This window comes from Pan troglodytes, chromosome 23, assembly GCF_028858775.2.
Source record: "Pan troglodytes isolate AG18354 chromosome 23, NHGRI_mPanTro3-v2.0_pri, whole genome shotgun sequence".
NCBI lineage: Eukaryota > Metazoa > Chordata > Mammalia > Primates > Hominidae > Pan > Pan troglodytes.
In genome coordinates, this window is record NC_086016.1 from 34,200,234 (window position 1) to 34,216,377 (window position 16,144).

Sequence of the window (16,144 nt, forward strand, 5' to 3'; positions counted from 1 at the left end):
AGATCTGGGCAGAGGGGAACTATGGCATCAGGTCCTCAAAAGGCCCACCTTTGGGAAGGAGGTCGAATCACCCTCCAGGGCTCACGTGTTAGCTCAGAAGCATGGAGTTGGTATTAGATGTGCTCTTTGCTAACTGATGGAGGGAGGGAATAGGAGATTCTCATAGGAGGGACAGGCAGGTATGGTGGGAAACTTAAACACTGGAGGGCCCTCAGGAGCAGCAATGGGATGGTGACTGGGAAACGGGACTAGAGAGGAGATGCAAGATATAAGAGGAGATGTGAGAAGTAAGAGTCCAACCCTGCTGGCCCATCCCCAAGGCTCCGTCTGGGCGCTGTTTGCATGCCGTGAAATGTTAGGGTTTGTGCAGTGAAACAGTTCGTGCATTCATTCCATCTAGGGAAGTCCAGTTTCGTCCACACCTGGAGATTTGAAAACAAAAGACTCAGCTGGGCGCAGTGGCTCACGCCTGTAATCCCAGCACTTTGGGAGTCCAAGGCAGGCAGATCACGAGGTCAGGAGTTTGAGACCAGCCTGACCAACATGGTGAAATCCTGTCTCTACTAAAAATATAAAAATTAGCTGGGTGTGGTGGCACACACCTGTGATCCCAGCTACTCAGGAGGCTGAGGCAGGAGAATCGCTTGAACCCAGGAGGCAGAGGTTGCAGTGAGTTGAGATCGCGCCACTGCACTCTAGCCCGGGCGACAGAGTGAGACTCTGTCAAAAAATAAATAAATAAATAAATAAATAAGACTCACCATGATCATCCCTTAATACTACCCTCCCTGGTATTGTTTTGGAGATGACATGAACATGTATTTGGGGTGACCCTGGTGCTCTCTGCTGGTTTATATGGGCAACTGCAGCATCCAGCCAGGTAGAAGGTTCATTAGGAGAAGGCTGAAAGAGACAGGAAGGAGGAGAAAGGGTGAAGATGGAAGAACTGCATCAAGAATTCAGGAGTGAGGAGGGAGCAATTCTCCCAGAAATTACATGAAATAATCTAAATAAAACCAGCAAGTACCAAGCCTGCTATGTAAGAGGTGCTTGGTGACGTTCTGGTTGTGTCTGAGTCAAGATGGACTGCATCCGGGTTGGGGAGTTAAAATTACAAACTTGCTAAGTTTCTCCCCGCTCCTGGGTGGGGGTGGGGTTTCTCACTTATGGACTCTCCAGCACTCAGACTTGCTTTTGGGAACGAGCTCTGATAAACCTGTGTACAGTGAGGTGCAAAAGATGGACAATAGCTCAGAGCAACAGTCTACAGGTGACTTGCAAGGAATCTCTAAGTGTTAATAGCTGTTCCTTGGCAAAAACAGTTCGATAGTTCAGTGAGTTTGTGAGATGTCATGTACCGTGTTCCCTCCCTGGGGATGACTGTACATGGCATATATTAAAGGCTCAGAAAAGTTGTGTGGCAAAGAAACTGCCTTAACTCTGTTTAGCATTTTATAGACCTTTTTGACCATGGAATTCATTTTCTCATGGAATACCTATTATCATCTTGAATAAAGCTTGCTTGGAAAATCACGAGTAGAGAGACTATAGGCCCTGTAGGCAGCTGACCACTCTCCCTCCTAACTCCGCCTCTCCTCTCCTTCCAGGCAGACATCTTCTCGGGGGCCATATTCATCAATCTGGCCTTAGGCCTGAATCTGTATTTAGCCATCTTTCTCTTATTGGCAATCACTGCCCTTTACACAATTACAGGTGAGTCCATTCAAATAAACCAGCACCTCAAACCCAGCTCGGGATCAGGCACTAGTGAAGGATAAAGGGAAGTAGGAGAGGTGGTTTCTCTTCTTGAGGAGAGATACACTCAGGTAAGAGTTTGGGAGTGAGGTATTTGCTTAGTCCCAACTCATAGACCCTCCAAGTTATACAAGTGGCTTCAGAAAGCTGTGGTGTTGGCTGGGATAGTCAGGGCAGCTTCTCACAGGAGTGCATGCAGAGCTGGGCCCTGTGGGTTGTGGAGATGACTTAGCTAAGGTGGGAGAATCAGAGCAGTGGCAGGTGCAGAAATAAGTGAGCACAGGGGAGTGGAGGCAGGGTGGGCACGCAGATGCTCTTGGCTGGAGGAGGGTGGCCACTGAAGGATCGTGGGGGTTTGTGGGGACCATATAGCTTGATAGTTCAGATGAGGTCACAGTATACTGTGTGTTTTGAACACAGTATACTGGGGTTTGGAAAGCCAGGCAGAGGCCTTGGATTTGATATGTCAGGGACTGGGAGCCCCAGTAAGGAGGGAGAAAGGAAGTGACTCACACACAGAGGTTTTAGAAGAGGACTCAAGTGGCCACCCAAGAAGCTGGTGCATAAATAGCAACTGGGGCTCCTTTGCAGAGGGGTCACTCTGCCTCCTTGGTGGGGGTGGGAGGGATCAGCTTTAGAACTTGCTGCTTGACTGCAGCCCCACAGCTTTGGGGACTAAGAAAAAGGTAGACATATGTCCCACCATCTCCACAGCCAGCTCTTTGCTCCTCCCTGCCCTGTGTGTGGAAGACGCTTCTTCTTACCACAGAGGAGTCATCTCCTTTGAGCCATCTTCTGGCTCAAAAGGGTCACACCAGACTCTTTCCCCTCAAGTAGGGAGAAACATTCGCCACTTCTATGACAGGTGGAGCTGTGGGAACATGCTGAATAGCAAAATACTGTAACAGGACAAGGAAGGGAAGGAAGGAGAGGCAGGCAAACCACTGTGGGGATGTTCTCAGAAGGCCAGCAGGAAGTAGAGGGTGGAGAGTGGGGAAGGAAGCAAGTAGACAGGTCACCCTCAACACGAGGTCAGATGTGTTGTCTTCTTGCCTGCTTAGGGGGCCTGGCGGCGGTGATTTACACGGACACCTTGCAGACGGTGATCATGCTGGTGGGGTCTTTAATCCTGACTGGGTTTGGTAAGTGGGGCCAGGGCAGGCTGAGGAGGTGGGAGCAGAGGTAGAGGGCCTCAGGAAGAGGAAGGCAAGTCCAGCCTCTCTACCTGTTGCCAGACTAGGCAGTGAGCTGAGGCATGCTCTGCCCTTCCAAACGGAGGGTCCAGCCCAGATGGGCTGTCATTATGGGTATGCAGGGTCAGCTTCCTTATCCCTGGAAGACTGAAGCTGGGGCTGGTCCTGGATTTTCTGCTGCCCTCTCTCACCAGTCTGGGCTAGTGGTTGTGCTGTGAGCCTGTGATAACATGGTGTTCTGTTTGCAGAGAAACTGGACAAAAAAGGATAAGGCTAAATATCCATCAAGCTAAATCTAGTCAAATGTTGCGTCTTCCATCTTAGGCTATATCTTATCTACATTTTGATGTCAAATATCCTTTCTTTTATGAATTGTTGATAGTGGGTGATAATGTTCCTTTTAATGCCCCTATTTGGCAAAATTAAAAACTTGGCTCCTCAGGGTTGGCCCTCCAATTAATTTTATTTTTTTTTTTTGCAATTTTACTTGTCTATGAAATCTTAAAGATGAGACTGGAGAACCTAGGTAAGGGTACTTATTATGGGAGGATAGAAAGTACATTTTATTTCTAGGTGCTCAGGGCCCACTGTGTATCCTGCAAAAACTTGTATTTGCTCTCCACTCTTCTGTTTTCTAAGGACTTTCATTTGGTTCTCCCCAGCAGGCCTTGGGTGTTAGCTAGGCAGGCAGTGGAATGACTTATTCAAGGACACACAATTGAGAGGTGGCAGTTTCCGGATTCCTCACCCATTCCCTGTCCATCCCACCACACTGCTGGGTCAGGGAGTGGTAGGTGTGGGTCTGAGGTCCCAAAGGCCACTGTGTGTGTCTAGGTCTGTGTGTCTCTAGGCCTCAGTCCAAGGCTCCAAAGGCCATGGCTGACAGCAGAGGGTGAGGGAAAAAACAGAGTCTTTGTATGTGGTCCCAAACCAAGGTCTTTCTTTGATTAATAAAAGTCCCTTCCCTTTTACAAAGAGGTTTACAGTTGGAGTACTTTTACAAGTGATTGCTTTGGTCCCCATAATAGCCCCCAAGGGGGCTGGGCAGGGCTACTAATCTCATTCTATGGATGACAAAGCTGAGGCCCAGAATGGGAAGGTGATTTGCCCAAGGCCACTCAGTGAGGGCTCTGTCTGTGGGTTGGGTCCTCTCAGTTTCTCAGGCATCTATGGAAAGAAGCTGCTATGACCAGTTGAAGGTTTCAGAATGTTCATTTCTGTACCGATGTTTTCCAGCTTTTCACGAAGTGGGAGGCTATGACGCCTTCATGGAAAAGTACATGAAAGCCATTCCAACCATAGTGTCTGATGGCAACACCACCTTTCAGGAAAAATGCTACACTCCAAGGGCCGACTCCTTCCACATCTTCCGAGATCCCCTCACAGGAGACCTCCCATGGCCTGGGTTCATCTTTGGGATGTCCATCCTTACCTTGTGGTACTGGTGCACAGATCAGGTACCCAAGCTGGATGTGCGGGATGGACAGAGTCTTCCCCAGGGCCCTACAGGAACTCCTGTCTGTCTGTGGTTTGCAGGGTTGGGACAGGGAGGGGAGAGCTCAGGTGGTTTGTAAGTTGCCACGCCCCAGTGATACAGCAGTGCCAGGCCAATGACCCAAGATGGCGAAGCTAGGAAGTACAAAGGTGTCACAGGGTCTCTGGTCTGCACACCTCCCTTACTGGGCTTTTTCTGGCAGGTCATTGTGCAGCGCTGCCTCTCAGCCAAGAATATGTCTCACGTGAAGGCTGGCTGCATCCTGTGTGGATATCTAAAGCTGATGCCCATGTTCATCATGGTGATGCCAGGAATGATCAGCCGCATTCTGTACACAGGTAATAACTTCTGCTGGACCCACAAACCACTCTCCCTTTTTCTGTCTCCAAGTCACTTCTAAAGCTCTATAGCTTCCCGCTTCCTCCTCTTTTTTTTTGAGACCAGGTGTCACTCTGTCACCCAGGCTGGAGTGCAGTGGTGTGATCATTGCTCACTGCAGTCTCCAACTCTAACTCCTGGGCCCTAGTGACCTTCCTGCTTCAGCCTCCTGAGCAGCTGGGACTACAGGTATGTACCACCATGCCTGCCTAATTTTTAATTTTTTTTTTTTGTAGCGATGGGATTTTGCTATGTTGCTCAGGCTGGTCTTGAACTCCTGGCCTCAAGTGATCCTCCTGCCTTGGCCTTCCAAAGTGCTGGGATTATAGGCATAAGCCACCACGCCTGGCCCTCTTCTTTATTTGTTATGGTCATATCCAAGCATTATTGCTCCTGTGCTAGACAGTGAGCAACTTGAGGGAACTTTTGGAGTTGCCTTCCCTGGTTTCTTATGTTGACAATTGTTTCCTCCTTTTTTTTTTTTTTTTTTTTTAAATCTTCTAAAGTTATGACATGCCTCCAGGTCACTTCTCCCTAATAATATTTGCTCAATTGTTGCTTAATCTCTTGCTGTCTCCCTTCCACCCTGAATGTTTCTTTGATTCCTTTCCTCCTTTGCCTAGAAATTGTCTTTCTTCCTTAGTCAGAGCTCATCAATGTGTCAGGGCCAGCAGGGCGGGGCAGGCACCAAAGGGTTCTGTGGAGAGCTGCACTCCTGAGGAACCATTTCAGGGCCTTGGAAAGGAATATCCTGTTTGAAACCTTGTTTTAAGAAGGTGAATTTTGGCCGGGCACAGTGGCTCACGCCTGTAATCCCAGCACTTTGGGAGGCTGAGGCGGGCGGATCACGAGGTCAGGAGATCGAGACCATCCTGGCTAACACAGTGAAACCCTATCTCTACTAAAAATACAAAAAATTAGCCAGGCATGGTGGCCGGCGCCTGTAGTCCCAGCTACTCGGGAGGCTGAGGCAGGAGAATGGCGTGAACCCGGGAGGCAGAGCTTGCAGTGAGCCGAGATCGCACCACTGCACTCCAGCCTGGGCTACAGAGTGAGACTCCGTCTCAAAAAAAAAAAAAAAAAGGTGAATTTTGGAAATATTTCCTCAATGTCTGCTTGCTGACGTGGCTCTCCATCTCTTCCCAGACAAAATTGCCTGTGTCGTCCCTTCAGAATGTGAGAAATATTGCGGTACCAAGGTTGGCTGTACCAACATCGCCTATCCAACCTTAGTGGTGGAGCTCATGCCCAATGGTGAGAGTCTTTCTTGGGAGGTTGATAGAGTCTTTCTTGGGAGGCTGATTGGGTTTAGGCACCACCTAGATTCCTGTGAACCTTCTGGGCAAAGACATTTCTTAGCCGGGGGGTTAGAAGGGAAAGCATCATTGTGGGTGTCCTCAGTTTTTGGACATGTCCTCTCTCAGTGGGAAGGAGACACATGACTTGGTTGGGTTCTATGAGTTCTGGGACTTGCCCATCAGTCAGGCTTGGAAAGGAGATGATCTGAAAACTTGTTAGAGAAAAACATGACTTTCCATACTCATACAGAAGGTCTTTCAAAGCTCTCCAACAGTGGATGTAAATTAGCACACCCATTATGGAAAACTGGATGGTGGTCCCTCAAAAAATTAAAAATAGAACTACCATATGATCTAGTAATCCCATGACTGGGCATATAGCCAAAGGAAATGAAATCAGTGTTTTGAAGAGATATCTGCTCTCCCATGTTCACTGTAGCATTGTTCACAGTAGTCAAGATGTGGAATCAATATAAATGCCTATCAATGAATGAATGGATGAATGGATAAAGAAAATGTAATACACAGTATATACACAATGGGATACTATTCAGCCTCAAAAAGAAGGAAATTATGTCATTTATGACAACATAAATGAACCTGGAGAACATTATGTTTAGTGAAATACTTTAGACTCAAACAAATACCACATATTCTCACTTATATGTAGAGCCTTAAAAAGTCAAATTTGTAGAAGCAGAGAGTAGAATGGTGGTTACTAGGGGTTGGGGTGGGGATCTGGGAAGATGTTGGTCAATGGATACAAAATTTCAGTTAAGAGGAATAAGTTCAAGAGATCTATTGTACAACATAGTGACTATGGTTAATAGCAACGTATTGTATACTTGAAAATTGCCAAGAGTAGATTTTAACTGTTCTCACCACAAAAAATGTTAAGTATTTAAGGTAATGCATATATTTGCTAATTAGCTCAATCGAGCTAATGTATAGATATTTCAAGACATCATATTATATACCCTCAATATACATAACTTTTACTTGCCAATTAAAAAATATTTTTAAAAAGCTCTCCAACAGATGTTAAAATGAAGGCTTGAACTAGGTCCAAGGGGTTTTACCTGGAGAATGAACTGACTTTTATGCTCTTCCAAGGAAACACATGGGGAAAGAGGCAAGATTTCAGCTATAGAATGAGAAAGTCTGAGGCAGGAGATGGATGGCATTCAAGGCGGCTTGTCACCATAAAGAATCTGTTTTCCTAGGAGATTGAGTACTTAGCTGTGACTCCTGAATAGCTAGAGTTTTGTAGTTGACCTGTGGGATTACAGTCATGTTTCAGAAAAATCTCCTAATTCTGGCTCAAGGGATACAAATCTGGCTAGGGGGTTAGGTTAGGGGGTTTCAGGAGAACAAAACTTCAAAGTTATTACCTAGAAAAATTTAGAATAAACCTATAAAATTGTATTACTGAAAAGAAACTTAGAGACTAGTCAAATTCTTTCATTTTACAGTTGGGGAAACGGAAGCCAATAGAGGGGAGGTGAGTTTTCCAGGGCCAGGCAGGAACGTGGTGTCTGGCATTTGGCATGCTTAACACTGCTCAAGGCTGGAATTGAGGAATTCGGGAGAGTCTTTTAAAAAATTAAAAAACTACAAACTTCATGCATGACTTTGGGCAAACCATTTGCATTCAAATTATATAAAAATGGGAATAATACTTAGCTAGCCTACTGAGCTGGGCTGCTTATTCATAAGGTTACAATTAGCAGGAGTCACAGTGACTCTTCTAGAAAAGTTCTGGCATGGATTGCATTGGCCTCTGTGGAGTGTTTATGTTATTCCTTTAGGTGGGCAGACCCTCCTAGTGAGGACTAAACATTACGCGGGAGTGGACTGTGCACAACAGAAAGATGTGTGGCATGTAGAACAAAATGCCGTGCTTCCCTGTGCCATTGCTAGTCCCTCCTCTTGGCTGTAATCTGGCTTCAGTAAATACTGCATTCCTTTTTTTTTTTTTTTTTTTTTTTTTTTGAGATGGAGTCTTGCTCTTATCACCCATGCTGGAGTGCAATGGCGTGATCTCAGCTCACTGCAACCTCCACCTCCCCAGTTCAAGCAATTCTCCTGCCTTAGCCTCTGTAGTAGCTGGGATTACAGGCACCTGCCACCACGCCCAGCTAATTTTTTTGTATTTTTAGTACAGACGGGGTTTCACCACATTGGCCACGCTGGTCTCAAACTCCTGACCTCAGGTGATCCACTCGCCTCAGCCTCCCAAAGTGCTGGGATTACAGGTGTCAGTCACCGTGCCCAGCCTACTGTATTCCTTAATGACCTCCCTGTGCTAGACTAAGTAGATATTTTCCATTCCTCACCTTACTGGATCCCTCAGTGGCATTCAGCATTATCGATCACTCATCCTTCTTGAGTTGTTCTCTTCTCTTGGATTCCACCATACTGTATTCTCCTGTTTGTCTTTCTAAATTTTCCCCATCCTCTCTGGCTGCTCCTTTTCATTCCCATTTGCAGATTCAGCCTCCTCCACTCAGCAAGTAGGTGATCCTCCCACCAATCCACACCAACTTGTGTCTATTTTGTCTCCTAATGTACGTCTCTCTATTTTTACTTTTGTTACCCTAGTCTGATAGATCATTATTTTTTGCCTAGACCACTGTAAAATTATGCACTGTAAAATTGTGTTCAGCAAATATTTGTTGAGTAATTAAATGAATGGGGTCTGATAAGAGTGTCATACAGTGGGGAAAGTTCTATCCCAGCTTACCAATTTCAAGGCAAAGTAATCCTGAACAAATGGCAGAGCTAGGGCTGAAAGCCCTTCCTACTAACTCCTTGAAATGGACCTCTATCAACTGAAAAATGAGATAATTGGACTTGATGATCTTTATAACTTCTATATCTCTGATAGTTTGTGATCTATACCACACAAACTCAGAAGGAGCCATTAAAAAAAACCTCCCAACAAATGACAAAATAATTAGAATAGGCAGCCTTTAGAATTCATCTTGCAAGGCTGTAGGTGAGACCATAAATTATTTAAAGATATAAAACCTAGAGGAATGACAGAATTGTGTTCCAAAAAGATCTCAAGAGGCATTAATGCTGACTCAGATCTAACCAGCTGAAGTTTAATAGAGGTATAAGTGAAGTTCTAAACATTTGGGTCTCCTAAATGCAGTTAGATAGGAATATAGAGAAGAGAGAGTTCAAGGGAACATGAGTTGTCTTTGAATATATGAAAGATGGCAAAATGGATAAGGAGTAAGACCTGTTCTGTTGGGTACCATGAGGACTACATTTGATGCTATAGAGAGGTAGATTTCAGCCTACTCAGAACTGTCTGAGGGCAGGTTCCCTGTAGGGTAGGAGATTTCCTGTTGCTATAGAGATGGGCAGAGGAATGTTGTGGAAGGGATTCATGTATCAGATGGATGATAGGTCTAGGTGATCTTAAGGTTACTTTTACTCCTGAGACTGTAAAACTCTTGTTAGTGGGTCCTCAGCTTGGCCTGGCCTTCTAGCCTCAGCAGGTGTCCCCCTGTACACTCCTTGGTATGGGAAGAATAATAGAGATTGTAGCCAACCAGGCTTGCCATAATTGAGAAAACTTTAATAACAAGAGTTCCGTATTCCTATTTGGGAAGGTGTAGTATTCCGTATACTGATTTGGGAAGGTATCCCTGTTTAACACATCAAGAAATGAGGCCTAGAGCTTGACGTAACTTGCTTAGGATCAGAGTTAGAAATACAGCCTTGTCTTTCAAAAAAAAAAAAAAAACTTAATTGAGCTTAAATTCACCTATCCTACAATTCCCTCATTTAAAATGTACAATTCGGTGGTTTTTTAAGTATATTCACAGAGTTGTGCAAGCATCGCTGAAATAAATTTTAGAAAATTTGTGTCATGCCATAAAGAAATCCTATACCTGCTAATGAAATGAGCAGTCTCTCACTATTTCACCCCAACCTCCCAGTCCCTGGCAACCACTAACATACTTTCTATATTCCTAGATTTTCCTATTCTGGATATTTCATATAAATAGAATCATATAATATGTGTTTTTTTGTGTCTTGCTTCTTTTACTTAACATAATGTTTGCAAGGTTCATCTGTGTCCTAGCATGTATTTGTATGTCATTCCTTTTTATTGATGAATAATATTCCATCACGTTTACCCATTTGTCAATTGCTTATGCATTTTGTTTATCCACTTATCATTTGGTGGACATTTGTATTGCTCCTCCTTTTTGGGTATTACAAGTAATAATATTACAAACATTAATGTATGAGTTTTTGAGTGAACATATGTTTTCATTTCTCTTGGGTAGAGAGAAATGAAATTCCACCTAGGAATGGAATTTCATTTCTCTTGGGTAGAGAGAAATGAAATTCCACCTAGGAATGGAATTGATGGGTAATATGGTAGCTGAATGTTTAACCATCTGAAAAACTGACTGACCCAGACTATTTTCTGCAGTGGCTGTACCATTTTACATTCCTGGCAGCAATATATGAAGGTCCCCATTTCTCCATATCTCCACTCACACTTGTTATTTCTGTTTTTTAAAAATTTATTATCATAGCTATCCTAGTGGGTACAAAGTTATTATCCCACTATGGCTTTGATTTCAATTCCCCTGATGTCAAGCATCTTTTCATGTCATTATTGGCTATTTGTATAGCTTTGGAGAAGTGTCTATTCAGATCCTTTGGCATTTTAAATTGGGTTGTCATTTTATTATTGAATTTTAGGAGTTCTTTGTATGTTCTGTATATTAGACCCTTATCAGATACATGATTTGCACGTATTTTCTTCCAATCTGTGGATGGCTTACTTTCTTGAGAGCCCCATCTTTTGAATAATAGTTTAAATCTGTTTCTGTTATATCATAAATATTTCAGGTGAGAGACCTTATAAAAATCCCCTCAGATGGAAACACACATACACACACACACACACACACCCCACCACCTTCATCATCGTCCAGTTGCAAAGTATTCACCTCAAGTATGTTGTGTCTCCGGCTCTTTGTGGCTGCTGTGGGCTTATAATGGGCTAATAAATTTAAAGCCATAGGACTACTTCTTAAAGCGTCTAGTCTTTTTGGAGAGAGAAACTGGATAACATGGCATGGTTTCAGAAGGCAAACAAATCTTGAGTCCTCATATATTTTTCAAGTACAGAAGAGCTGAAGGTGCTGTTATGTGCCACTGAAAAATCCTTCTCTTCCAGGACTGCGAGGCCTGATGCTATCAGTCATGCTGGCCTCCCTCATGAGCTCCCTGACCTCCATCTTCAACAGCGCCAGCACCCTCTTCACTATGGACATCTACACCAAGGTCCGCAAGAGAGCATCTGAGAAAGAGCTCATGATTGCCGGAAGGTAAATGCAGCTTCCCGCAAGCCACAAAAGCTTGAATGATCAGAGAGGTTCCATCTGTGTTACCCCTCAAGCTAGGGAAGGTTGGCAGATGCCTGGGTAGAATGGGAATAATTTCTGTGGCTGGTTATATTTGCCTTTTGGTAGCATTTAACTTTATTTACTTATTATTTTATTTTATTATTTTTAAATTTTTTATTTCCATTCATGTTTGGGAAACAGGTCGTATTTGGTTACATGAGTAAGCTCTTTAGTGGTGATTTGTGAGATTTTGGTACACCCATCACTCGAGCATTATACACTGAACCCAATTTGTAATCTTTTATCCCTCGCCCCCCTCCCACCCATTTCCCGTGAGTCCCCAAAGTCCACTGTATCATTCTTATGCCTTTGCAACCTCATAGCTTAGCTCCCACTTATAAGTGAGAACGTATGATGTTTGGTTTTCCATTCCTGAATTGCTTCACTTAGAATAATAGTCTCCAGTTTCACCCAGTTGCTGCGAATGCCATTAATTCGTTCTTTTTTATGGCTGAGTAGTATTCCATCATATGTATATATACACCATAATTTCTTTATCCACTTGTTGATTGATGGGCATTTGGCCTGGTTCCATATTTTTGCAATTATGAATTGTGCTGCTATAAACCTGCGTGTGCAAACATCTTTTTTGTATAACGACTTCTTTTCCTCTGGGTAGATACCCAGTAGTGGGATTGCTGGATCAAATGGTAGTTCTACTTTTAGTTCTTTAAGGAATGTCCATACTGTTTTCCATAGTGGTTGTATTAGTTTACATTCCCACCAACAGTGTAAAAGTGTTCTTTTCACCACATCTACACCAATATCTATTTTTTTATTTTTAAATTACAGTCATTCTTGGAGTAAGGTGATTATTTTTTCCTTGTTAATTTGTTTGAAATTTTTTGTAGATTCTGGATATTAGTCCTTTGTTGGAAGTATAGATTGTGAAGATTTTCTCCCACTGTGTGGGTTGCCTGTTTACTCTGCTAACTGTTCCTTTTGCTGTGCAGAAGCTCTTAAGTCCCACCTATTTATCTTTGTTTTTGTTGCATTTGCCTTTGGGTTCTTGGTCGTGAACTCTTTGCCTAAGCCAATGCCTAGGAGGGTTTTTCTGATGCTATCTTCTAGAATTTTTATAGTTTCAGGTCTTAGATTTAAGTCCTTGAATTATCTCCAGTTGATTTTTGTATAAGGTGAGAGAGGAGTATCCAGTTTTATTCTCCTGCATGTGGCTTGCCAATTATCCCAGCACTATTTGTTGAATAGGGTGTCCTTTCCCCACTTTATATTTTTGTTCGGTTTGTCAAAGATTAGTTGGCTCTAAGTATTTGGGTTTATTTCTGGGTTCTTTCATTCTGTTTCATTAGTCTCTGTGCCTATTTTTATATCAGTACCATGCTGTTTTGGTGGCTCTGGCCTTATAGTATAGTTTGAAGTCAGGTAATGTGATGCCTCCAGATTTGTTCTTTTTGCTTAGTCTTGCTTTGGCTATGCGGGCTCTTTTTTTGGTTCCATATGAATGTGAGTATTGTTTTTCCTAGTTCTGTGAAGAATGCTGGTGGTATTTTGATGTGAATTGCATTGAATTTGTAGATTGCTTTTGGCAGTATGGTCATTTTCACAATATTGATTCTACCCATCCATGAGCATGGGATGTGTTTCCATTTGTTTGTGTCATCTGTGATTTCTGTCAGCAGTGTTTTGTAGTTTTCCTTGTAGAGGTTTTTCACCTCCTTGGTTAGGTATATTCCTAAGTCTTCTTTCCTTTCTTTTCTTTTCTTTTCTCTTCTCTCTCTTTCTTTTTTTTGCAGCTATTGTACAAGGAGTTGAGTTCTTGATTTGATTCTCAGCTTGGTCACTGTTGATGTAGCAGAGCTACTGATTTGTGTACATTAATTTTGTGTCCTGAAACTTTGCCGAATTCATTTATCAGTTCTACGAGCATTTTGGAGGAGTCTTTAGGGTTTTCTAAGTATATGATTGTATCATCAGCAAACAGCGACAGTTTGACTTCCCCTTTACTGATTTGGATGCCATTCATTTCTTTCTTTTGTCTGATTGCTCTGGCTAGGACTTCCAGTACTATGTTGAATACAAGTGGGTGAGAGTGGGCATCCTTGTCTTATTCCAGTTCTCAGAGGGAATGCTTTCAACTTTTCCCCTTTTGGTATTATATTGGCTGTGGGTCTGTCATAGATGGCTTTTATTACATTGAGGTATGTCCTTTTATGCCAATTTTGCTGAGTATTTTAATCATAAATGGATGCTGGATTTTGTCAAATGCTTTTTCTATGTCTGTTGAGATGATCATGTGATTTTTGTTTTTAATTCTGTTTATGTGATGTGTCACACTTATTGACTTGCATATGTTAAACCATCCCTGCATCACTGGTATGAAACTCACTTGATCATGGTGGATTATCTTTTTGATATGTTGTGAGATTCAGTTAGCTAGTATTTTGTTAAGCATTTTTGCATCTATGTTCATTAGAGATATTGGTCTGTAGTTGTCTTTTTTTGTTATGTCCTTTCCTGGTTTTGGTATTAGGGTGATACTGGCTTCATAGAATGATTTAGGGAGGATTCCCTCTTTCTCTATCTTGTGGAATAGTGTCAATAGGATCGGTACCAATTCTTCTTTGAATGTCTGGTAGAATTCAGCTGTGAATCTGTCTGGTTCTGGACTTTTTTTGGTTGGTAATTTTTAAATTACCATTTCAACTTCGCTGCTTGCTAATGGTCTGTTCAGGGTATCTAATTCTTCCTGATTTAAGCTAGGAGGGTTGTATCTCTCCAGGAATTTATCCATCTCCTCTAGGTTTTCTGGTTTATGCACATAAAGGTGTTCATAGTAGCCTTGAATTATCTTTTGTATTTCTGTGGTGTCAGTTGTAATATCTTCTGTTTCATTTCTAATTGTGCTTCTTTGGATTTTCTCTCATCTTTTCTTGGTTAATCTTGCTAATGGTCTATCAATTTTATTTATCTTTTCAAAGAACCAACTTTTTGTTTCATTTATCTTTTGTATTTTTTTTTTTTTTTGGTTTCACTTTCTTTTAGTTCTGCCCTGATCTTGGTTATTTCCTTTCTTCTGCTGGGCTTGGGTTTGGTTTGTTCTTGTTCCTCTAGTTCCTTGAGGTGTGACCTTAGATTGTCTATTGTGCTCTTTCAGACTTTTTGATGTAGGCATTTAGGGCTATGAACTTTCCTCTTAACACCACCTTTGCTGTATCCCAGAGGTTTTGATAGGTTGTGTCACTATTATCATTCAGTTCAAAAAATTTTTAAATTTCCATCTTGATTTCATTGTTGACCCATTGATCATTCAGGAGCAGGTTATTTAATTTCCATGTATTTGCATGGTTTTGAAGGTTCCCTTTGAAGTTGATTTCCAGTTTTATTCCACTGTGGTCTGAGAGAGTATTTGATATGATTTCAATTTTCTTAAATTTATTTAGACTTGTTTTGTGGCCTATCATATAGTCTACCTTGGAGAATGTTCCATGCACTGATGAATACAATGTATATTCTGTGGTCAATGGGTAGAATGTTCTGTAAATATCTGTTAAGTCCATTTGTTCCAGGGTATAGTTTAAATCCATTGTTCCTTTGTTGACTTTCTGTCTTGATGACCTGTCTAGTGCTGTCAGTGGAGTATTGAAGTCCTCCACTATTATTGTGTTGCTTTCTATCTTATTTCTTAGGCCTAGTAGTAATTGTTTTATACATTTGGGAGGTCCAGTGTTAGGTGGATATATATTTAGGATTGTGACATTTTCCCCTTGGACAAGGCCTTTTATCATTATATAATGTTCCTCTTTGTCTTTTTTAACTGCTATTGCTTTAAAGTTTCTTTTGAAACTTTAAAGAATATAAGAAGAGCTACTTGTGCTCACTTTTGGTGTCCACTTGCATGGGATGTCTTTTTCCACCCTTTTACCTTAAGTTTATGTGAGTCCTTATGTGTTAGGTGAGTTTCTTGAAGGCAGCAGATACTTGATTGATAAATTCTTATCCATTCTGCAATTCCGTATCTTCTAAGTGGAGCATTTAGGCCATTTATATTCAACGTTAGTATTGAGATGTGAGGTACTATTCCATTCATCACGCTATTTGTTGAAATACTTCTCCCGTGATCTGGACCTTCAGGTTCCCCAGTGAGGGTCTGTGTTTGGGGGCGGATGATCCCCCTTTCCCACATTCACAGTTTGGGCTCTCACAGTATTTGGGCTGTCTCCTGGGTCCTGCAGGAGCAATCTGCTTCCTTCAGAGGGTCTGTGGATCTTCTTGGCTTTCCTGGTATATTCCTGCAGTAGTTCTTGGAGCAAAAGTTCATGATGCTAGTCTCTGCATGATGCTCTGTCCATCTGAGTGGGAGCTACAATTTAGTCCTGCCTCCTGTCTGCCATTTTTTTCTAGATCCTACAGTGGCATTTAACTTTAAATTGGAGATCATTGAACAATGCCCCTCTGGAGTTAGAAGGGACATAAGAAACACCTAATTTACCCCTCAGGCTGTCATTTGGGTTGAGGCTCATCCTGCCTAAATCCAAACAGTCTGGACAGTGGCAGAGACAGGACTGGAATCTGCAGCCAACTGAGCCCTTGTCCAAGGCTCTTTATACTGCCCCACACTGTCCT

General features: G+C 42.4%; 1 protein-coding gene across 3 annotated transcripts in view; it reads left to right on the forward strand.

Annotated features, from left to right (window-relative positions):
- SLC5A1 (solute carrier family 5 member 1) overlaps positions 1-16,144 on the forward strand; it is a 142,848-nt gene that overhangs the window by 112,765 nt on the left and 13,939 nt on the right. For all 3 annotated transcript variants that reach the window (XM_063808216.1, XM_515093.8, XM_003317218.6), the window contains 6 exons: positions 1,608-1,713; positions 2,817-2,897; positions 4,185-4,405; positions 4,646-4,781; positions 5,968-6,075; positions 11,332-11,482. In XM_063808216.1, coding sequence (XP_063664286.1) covers positions 1,608-1,713; positions 2,817-2,897; positions 4,185-4,405; positions 4,646-4,781; positions 5,968-6,075; positions 11,332-11,482 — 803 coding nt within the window. The remainder of the gene's footprint in view (positions 1-1,607; positions 1,714-2,816; positions 2,898-4,184; positions 4,406-4,645; positions 4,782-5,967; positions 6,076-11,331; positions 11,483-16,144) is intronic.